Source organism: Anser brachyrhynchus, assembly GCF_964034855.1.
Source record: "Anser brachyrhynchus genome assembly, chromosome: 4".
In the NCBI taxonomy this organism is placed as follows: domain Eukaryota; kingdom Metazoa; phylum Chordata; class Aves; order Anseriformes; family Anatidae; genus Anser; species Anser brachyrhynchus.
The window spans coordinates 50370383-50379609 of record NC_137698.1 but is presented as its reverse complement, the minus strand read 5'-3'; the positions used below and the strand labels follow the sequence as shown (position 1 = coordinate 50379609).

Sequence of the window (9227 nt, the reverse complement as noted above, 5' to 3'; positions counted from 1 at the left end):
AGCGCGAGAGCTGCCGGTATCGCGGGAAGGGGCGGGGCGGGCGGCGGTTGGCCGGGCCGGCGGCGGGGGCGGGGGCGCGTGCCGCGTTGCCGCGGTGACGGGGCGGAAGCGGCGGGTGCTCCGCGCGCCATTTTCAAACCGGGAGCTGCCCCGGCGCGGCTCGGCCGTAACGGTACGGGGCCGGGGTTTGGGTAACGGGGCGGCGGCGTGAGGGCTCCTCCCGCTGGGGGGCGGCTGCTGGGAGCTCTTGAATGGAGAATCCAGGCCCTGGAGCGCGTCCAGAGCAGGGCTGCGAAGCCAGTGAAGGGCCTGGAGCACAAGTCCTGTGAGGAGCGGCTGAGGGAACTGGGGTTGTTCAGTCTGGAGAAGAGGAGGCTCAGGGGAGACCTTGTTGCTCTCTACAACCAGCTGAAAGGAAGGTGTGGGGAGCTGGGGGTCGGCCTCTTCTCACGGGTAATTAATGATAGGCCTAGAGGGAATGGCCTCAAGTTGTGCCAGGGGAGGTTCAGATGGGAAGTTAGAAGACATTTCTTCTCAGAAAGAGCAGTCAGGCACTGGGACGGGTTGCCCAGGGAGGTGGTGGAGTCACCGTCCCTGGGGGTGTTCAAGGAGAGGCTGGACGTGGTGCTTGGGGACATGGTTTAGTGGGTGACATTGCTGGTAGGGGGATGGTTGGACCAGACGGTCTTGGAGGTCTTTTCCAACCCTAATGATTCTATGATTCTCTGCTTGGTCCCCATGGCGCCCATTTTACTTGCGTGAAAACATAACTAGGTCTTTATAGCAGAATGAGCTCTGTGACAGTTACAGTACAGGAACAGATTTCTTTGTGAACATCTTTCACAGCAGAAATGTCTTCAGCGTCTTTGTTCTGATGAATGGAAAGCGAATTTTGGTATTTCTCGGAACCAAGACTGGAAACTCTAGTTCATCATTCTTGATGTTAGTGTTGCTGACCCAACAAAGAATTTAATTTCATAGCATATATACTTACCCATGCTAATTTCTTAGTGTCCCATTGCCAGCCATGTTGTCTTCTCTTTCTTCTATGTTTCCATGACCATATTATGTCTTCTGCTACCAAGCCTCATCTTTGCTGTGTTTCTTCTGTAAAGCTCTCCTAATGTGATTAATGGAAAAACCCTTTCTTTTTCCCAAACATGAGCTATTAATTCAAGTCTGATTAACCACTTTGACTGATCTTTTCAACTGATAAGGTTCTTCTAAAGGAAAAGATGTGCTCAAGAGTTATCAGCTTGCTTCTCTAGTAAGAAAGATGGATTTGTGAGAATATATCTAGATACAATAACAGTCACTGCTTTCCTGAATTCAACACAGAATGCTCAACATTGTTGCTGAAACACCAAGATCGTCACTTTCAGTTTAATCTTTGGCTGTCAAAGGAGAACAAAGAGTATTTACAAGAATGACTTCTCACTAACAGTTACCACTTAGAGGAAGTAAGTGTGCCTCCTCCTCCTCTAACCATCCCAGTACAACGTGTAATGAGGTGTTGTTTTCCCTGCTCTTGCCTCCTCAAGGTCCTGAATGAAGCACTTCGGTTTAGTAGTACCTGGAACAGATGCTCCTAAGAGTGGTGATTTTTCTCTCACTCGTTGAGGATACCTGGCAAATTTTGTCCTCTTCCTAGACCTATTTAATCTGTTATGAAATGATGAGATTTTACTTTTCTGCCTCAAACATGAGAGAAAATTGCATGTTTTCTCATTTTATTATCCATTAATACTTTTATTTTCAAATACTCTGTTATATCTGTTTAGTATCTTTTTAAAAATGGGGAATTGTGAAACAGCATGTTTTAAATAACAGTTTTCTTTCCCCTTCATACAAAATGCAAATAATGCTTCCTCTGATTGGCAGTTTGGCTGCTCAGGTGTTCACCTGTGTGAAGAGTAAGCTAATAATGAATCTTCTGAAGAAACATAAGGGGAAGTGTTTTATGGACATCATTAATATTTCTAACTACTGAGGAGATGTTTTCATGTATTTGAGAAGCATCAACTTTAGTCTTCAATTTCTTACTATATCCCTGAATTCAGAAGTATTTAACAATGTAAAACTACTTCCTTCTTCAAATGCCTATGGCAAAAAAATTCCTCTGGATTCAGATACCGTAGTGTTGATCTAGACCCCTTTTAGATCATATCAATAATAAACAAATGAACAAAAAACTAATCAGTCAAAAAAACAAAACCAACCAACCTGATCCATGAATTGTAGTATATGGGTTTTTGGGGGTAATGTGTCAATTTGGATTGTAAAAGATACTGTGATGATTCAAAAAATCAGAATCTACTTCTTAGTCTTCCCACATTTCCACGGAAGGATCTTTTCTGAGTTCAGTTCTGGAAAGAGAAGTCCATGTTTGGACTCTTAAGATGTTAGGAAATGCTCAGAAAGAGATAATTAATTGCCACGGCAAATATTAATTTTAAAAGAAAGATATAAATATTATGAAAGCTTTTTAGATGCCCAGTAATTCTGCTTTGGTTTACCTAAGTTTTCAGAACATGCTTAAATGCTGTATTTAGTATGCAATAAATTACTTTTCATTAATATTTTCTGCATTATTCCTGCTGTAAAGAAGAAATGCTGTAACAGACGATGTTTCACAGGTGTCCTATTTTTCCTGGGTGTTAGAAAAGCCACTTTGGAGGTGTGTTTACAATGACTACAGCAGCAGAGAGGAAGTTCGTTAATCTCAGGAAACGTCTAGATCAGCTGGGCTATCGGCAGCCACTGGGACTGGAGAGCTTACCTTTGGTGGAAAAGCTTTTCAGGTATTCAAAGAAGACTCTGTTAAAAAAAAAATATCGTAATCATATAGGAGGCATTGTTTAATTTTTGACATGAGGGAAAATGCTTAATCTAAACGCTATTTGTCTCATTCTGGTGTCTAGTAGATGGGTTTAGACTCTATCCCCTAATTTGATGTTCACAGAAGTTTTTATATCTACTTACTGGTAATCTCTGTAATTATCTCAACAATCTATAAATACTAGTAACCTTCTGATCTTTTTAATTCTCGACTATAGCTTTCTTCTGTGGTTCAAGTGCTACTATGTACATAGTGTTTGGAGTTATTTGGACAGCTGTGAATTTCTCACTTTATGTAGAAAACAGACTTTTGAATCATCACATGTAAACTCCTGATACGCTTTCCCCATAGCTTTATTTTTTATATTTGTCCTGTTCTTTCCTAGTGGATGATTCCCATCTTTCAGTTTTTCTTACGTGAATGTTCTCTTTGCCCTTCTTGGAACCCATTTGTTCTACGCTTAAGAACCGTGTTGCCTAAGACCAGTGCTTTACAGTGGTCTTGGGCAACAGGTTTTGTTTCTAAGCTCCTAATAAATATTTGAATCTGCGGTTTAGAGGCTGACAACATTCCTAACATGTCCGATGCTCCTTGATTCTAGTGATCTTGTTCATACAACAGAGAGCCTGCGCAGTGCAAAATTATCTGCTGGAAAAATCGAAAAAGAGTTCAGCAATTATGATGCTATTTTAGAACCTTATAAGACAGAGAATGCTAAACTTACCAGGGAAAATAATGAACTACATTTGGAAATACTAAAACTGAAAGAGCAATCTGATCGTCACGTTAAAGGTAATAATAATAATTTTAAAAAAAGATACTTTTTCTAATCCATCAGTGTCAAAATAAAATGGTGGACAAATCTGCAGATTCACATATCTGTTCTTATGCTTGTGAGTGGTTATTGACTTTAGTGCCTTTACTAAATTAAGGCTCATATGCAGATATTTCTTTGTGATTAAAAAGCTTCTGAGGTCCAGCAAGTCATTATTTTAATCAAACATGAAACTGTTAGAACTTTCTAATATACGCTTTCATACTTTGAAATGCTACTTTTTAATTTAAAGTAAATAAATACTGTTGTTAAATTTGCTTTTATTCTACAAAGGGTTTTTTGTATGTTTAAACATATATTTGTGTTTGTATATATACATAAACACGTGAATTGGAATTTGGAAAAACACGTATTTGGAAACTTCATGTTATAGAAGAAGAATATAAGCTTAGTTTTAATACCTATTTTGGTGCTACTAGGAAAAATAATAATGAATAAGAAAGATAAAATTGCTCTTTCTTTCCTTTAAAGACTTGAAAGCCAACTTAAGGAGGGTTGAACATGAAACAGCTGACTTAAGATTTCTGAATAACCAGTATGTGCATAAAATTAAAAGTCTGGAAAAAGAGAACAAATCCAAGACTGAAAAAATTCAGCAGCTTCAGGAGAAGAATCTGCAAGCAGTGGTGCAAACACCTGGTGCGTGTAAATAATCATAAATACTTTAACTTTCCTCTAGGCTTTTTTTTGTCTCTTTAGAACATAATCTTTTCATAGTAACTCTGTTTTTCATACCTTTCTGCATTTCAAGTCCTTCCCCTTAAAGACGCTTTTGTCTGTCTTTCTGCAGTGGTGAAGTATGCTTCACCACTCTTCTAGGATTCACCACTCTTCTAGGATTTTTCCATACTGCATCATCAAATACTGTACATTCTTATTTAATTGTATAACAAAGAGTAATTTTTCCCTCTGGCAATACTGTTTTGCTTTGTTTTTAATATAACATTAACCTGCAAGCAAAGAACCCACTCTGCCTGATAGAAGTTTATTCATGTACTCAATGACAATAGGATAGAAGGAAAGAAAACATTGTAAACAATGCAGAAGTTTATTCAGTCATAAAATAGTTCTTAAATGTGAAGACAAAATGGTTTCCTTCTGTGTTGTTTTAACTTAGCTTTTTTAGTTGCTTTCTTTAACTGTTAGTGGAACTACTTAACAATACAAAATGACCGCCACCTGGGTATCCCCTCTTTTGTTAATAAACCTGTTCCTGTCTTTCTTTCCTTACTTTTCCTGTTCTCTGTCTTCTTGCTTTTTTCTGTGTTGCTGAGCAGGTGTTTATTTTCTTTAAAGAGTCAAAGTCTTTCTCTGCATAATTCTTATTAAAGACCCTTAATGCTTATAGTTACTGTCTAATCTGGAGGGAAGGTAAACCAGTAACAGATTGAAGAAGTTTGAGCTGTAGAGTATTTAGGGACTTACACACTGGGGAAAATTACTTATAGCGGACTTTGTGTGTTTCCTTATTTCAAAACTGATACTAACCTGCAAGAGTTGTGTTGTCTCAAATGTGCAAATTTCATCAACTTATTACACTAAAGATTACAGTCTTGCATTTGTGCCAGTTAGAAGCAGTGGAATAAATATGACATTTCATTTAGTATAAAAGGAGAAGACTCCCTTGTAAACTCCAAGTAATAGGCATCCGTGTTTGGACTTTTTTAGGTGGCAGAAAAAGAAACATTCCATTCAGGCGTCAGCGCATGCAGATAGACCAACCTGTCCCCCCATCGGGCGTTAGTGCCTACCCAGTTCCTCAGCCAGAGGATCCTTACATCGCAGACCTTCTTCAGGTGGCAGATAATCGGTGAGCTAAAGAATTTTTAAATCTTGAAGCATAGACATGAAATATGTGCTGCTGGGATTTCTGCATCCTTTTCTGCATTTAAAATTCTGTCTGGGGAAAAAATGGTATTTCAAGATATTTTAATAACACTATAGTTCTTAACTAGGATTTTACTTAATGATTGACTGTGCTGCCTATGGTGAATTTGCAAGGATATTTAATAAGCTACTTATTTCCATAAAGGATTTCTCTTAAATTTCTACACTAGTTCTACTCTTATACTGAATTTTAAATGAGGGATCTTGGAAAAAAGCCAGATGTAATGTTTTGTATAGGAGCAAACTGGCTGCAAAATGAAGCCACTGCTGGCCAAAGCTGAGCCCACCAGCCAATCTAACGGTGTTTCTGTGAGAATATATTCAAGAACAGGTTAAAAAAAAATCACAGTGCCTGTTAGAGAGAGGAGTGAGAAGAATGTGAGAAACAATCCTGACACCAAGGTCAGTGAAGAAGGAGGAGGAGACAGTGCTCCAAGTGCTGGAGCAGAGATTCCTCTGAAGCCCATGGAGAAAACCGCGATGGAGCAGGCTGTCCCCCTGCTGCCCACAGAGGGCCACACTGGAGCAGATATTCATGGTGTTAGCCCATGGAGGACACAACACCAGAGCAGGCTGATATGCCCTGAAGGAAGCTACAGCCTGTGGAGGGAGAGCCCATGCAGGAGCAGACACCTGGCAGGACTTGTGGCCCATGAAGAGGAACCCACACTGGAGCAGGTTTTGAAGAGCGGTATCCCATAGGAGGGGCACCATGCCAGAGCAGGGGAAAAGTGTGATGAGGAATGAGCTGCGGAGACCAAGCATTGTGAACTGACCACAACTCCCATTTTCAACTGCTTGAGGACGGGAGGAGGTAGAATAGTCAGGAATGAACGAGTGAAGTTGAGTCTAGGAGGAACTGGTGGTAGGAGAAGTGGTTTTGGTTTGTCTTTGTTTTTCAGCATCCTACTCTATTTTGATTTGTAGTAAATTAAATTAATCTTCCCCAAGTTGAGTCTGTTTTGCAGTAATTCATAAGCGATGGGCCTGCCTTTATCTCAGCCCATGACCTTTTATTTTCATCTTATTTTCTCCCCCTATCCTGTTCAGGAGGGGGAGTGACAGAAGAGCTGGTTGGGCGTCTGACAGCCAAGCAAGTTCAACCTGCCACAGTATCTCAAACAACAGCTTCAGAATTAACATTTTAAATCAACAAAACTATTTTTGTAGAATCATAGAATGGCTCGGATTGGAAGGGACCTTAAAGACTATCCAGTTCCAACCCCCTGCCATGGGCAGGGATGCCAGCCACCAGACCAGGTTGCCCAGGGCCCCATCCAGCCTGGCCTTGAACACCTCCAGGGATGAGGCATCCACAACCTCTGGGCAACCTGTTCTAGTGCCTCACCACCCTTTGAGTGAAGAATTTCCTCCTTTTTTTTTGTTTTGTTTTCTTTTAGTGAAATTTTTCCATTCAGGAGCAAAGAGAAAATACTAGTATTGAATTTGTGTGCGTGTGTGATTATCCCGTGAATCCACATAAACAGTATATTGCTACATTTCAGAATTCATGAACTTCAGTCAGAAGTAACAGAGCTACAGGAAAAACTGGAGATATCTGAAAGTGGAATGAAAAACTACAGCAAGCAGGTATGTTTACAGTTGTGTTTTTTAATAATTATTTGGCTGTAGTAGCCCTCGAAATGATGTTGATTTTATTTTTATTTTAACCTCATTGTTAAAGCATTGTAGGGGTTGTGAAATACTACTATTCTAACTTGCACAAATTGAGATGTTTCTTTCCTCTGCTAGGACTTGTTTCAAATTTTTTTTCCGCACAAATATAGTTTAATTCATTTAGTCTTATGTCAGAGAAGTCACTTTGTTCACAAAAATCCATAATACAAGAAAATTGAATGTTAAATTAAAAAAAAATCCTTATTAGGGGCATCTCACTGAATGTTACATGGGTGTTTATCAGAACAAAGGTTCTGTTAAATGCTGTAGAAGATAATACAGATTTTCTTTTTTCCTTGAAGGTTGAGCTTAGAGACAAAGAAATAGAACGCCTAATGCTAGCATTGGATGGTGGTCGTTCTCATGAGGTTATCTCTCTGGAATCGAGAAGTAAATGTAATGAGAAGCTTATTGCCCATTTAAATTTGCAGGTAATGGATTAATTACTGTTGGTTAGTCAAAACTTCACAAAATACAAGCAGTCTAAAAGACAAAAAAAACAACAACAGAACAAAACCCAACAACTTCTAGGTCATTTTTTAAGAAAATCACTATTAGGTATAAAATCAACCAATTTAACTCATGTTACTTTTCAGGTGGTAGTCTTCCTTCTCTAAATAAATTTCATTTCTTGTTTTAAAAGCCTGTTTCTTTTTTGTAAATAATTCTATGAATTCACATCTGTGTATAGTAATTCTAATCTGAGAGTATTCAGGAGATTTGTTTGATACACTGTTTTGACTAAATTTAAAAGTCCTTATTCTCTTTAGGAATTTTTTTTGTATGTGCGTACATTCCATTTATGTTTTTAGGAACTAACATTGGTATACGTACTTATGAAGAGGAGTAGTCCTGCAAGTAATCCCATCGGATAGCAAGGAATCATCTTTAACTCAAATGGTCCTCACCTTTACTCCAACATAGACTTGCAAGGAAAGGATGAGCTTAAATAAAGATGTTTGTATTTAATGTGTGTATTAGCATGCATTTGATATTGGTCTCAAAATGAGAATTTCCAAAACAAATACAAGGCAGGCAGGAATACAGATCAAGTATAGTCCATCTCTGGATTTATACCATCTGTATACCATTTGTATACTGTTTGTATATAGTGTACAGTGACACGCAGAGCCAGGCTGTGGAGCTTATTAGAAGTGCTGCAAAAATATGGTATGAGCAATGACTTGGAAGCAGTACTGCTGTATTCACAGAATTGTAGGGGTTGGAAGGGACCTCAAGAGATCATCAGGTCCAACCCCCCTGCCAAAGCAGGAAAGTGATCCTGAATTAGTAAGTTGTGCTGATGACATATTGATTGTAACAAGAGTGAGCCCAGGTGTCTATGCTGTATTTCCAGAGCTTCACAGAGCTGATTTTGGGCCATTGAGGCTATTTGTTCAGGCTCGGTGCCAACATACCACTTTTACTCTCTGAGTATAAACAGATGGATATTTCTGCATAGTAGCATTTATGGCTATGGGAAGGCTCAGACTGTCTTCTGGGCCTACAGCAACACTTCTTTCTGGAGTTTTGAGGAAAGTTGTGTGGAGATGGAAGTGCAGCACTTTTTTATGTTTTTCAAGGTATTTCAGGCTCCCATTTCCCCACACAGTGTAATTTATTGTTTATATGGGTTTTTTTCCTACTCTGTGTCTCTGCCTCTCTTCCCTGTACTTGCAGGGAAAGGTATACTGGGAAAAAAAATGTCTCTAGAGCAGGATTTCTGGAATGTTGTGTTTAAGGTGCAGACCTATGTTGGAGGCAAGCTAGATTTGGGGAATCTGATCTGTAAAGCTTCGTTTTTGTGAAGGAGTAACAGCGAAATTAAGCCTAGCAAATATACTGGAAAGGTGGACAGCAGAAACTGTTTTCACATCTTGTGAAATTCAGGGAAACATTAAGTGCACTGTGTCTACCAGACTGATGCCCAAGACAGGTTTCTATACTGATCTCTGCTTTTTAATGTTTTGTTTTTAGAGTAAAACTCAG

The 9227-nt window shown here is 39.3% G+C and overlaps 1 protein-coding gene across 10 annotated transcripts in view; it reads left to right on the top strand.

The window, feature by feature from the left end:
• Positions 1-35: 35 nt before the first annotated feature.
• CEP135 (centrosomal protein 135) overlaps positions 36-9227 on the top strand; it is a gene marked incomplete at its 3' end in the record, with an annotated part of 32711 nt that continues 23519 nt past the window's right edge. For 4 of the 10 annotated variants that reach the window (XM_080591132.1, XM_080591137.1, XM_080591138.1 and 1 more), the window contains exons 1-8: positions 36-172; positions 1339-1460; positions 2637-2801; positions 3441-3631; positions 4146-4313; positions 5343-5484; positions 7067-7151; positions 7541-7669. In XM_080591132.1, the coding sequence (XP_080447258.1) occupies positions 2689-2801; positions 3441-3631; positions 4146-4313; positions 5343-5484; positions 7067-7151; positions 7541-7669 (828 nt within the window). In that variant the 5' untranslated portion in view covers positions 36-172; positions 1339-1460; positions 2637-2688. Of the gene's footprint in view, positions 173-222; positions 454-524; positions 943-1338; positions 1461-2636; positions 2802-3440; positions 3632-4145; positions 4314-5342; positions 5485-7066; positions 7152-7540; positions 7670-9227 lie in introns of those variants that run through there. The other 6 variants (XM_080591136.1, XM_080591134.1, XM_080591135.1 and 3 more) reach the window with 6 other exon arrangements.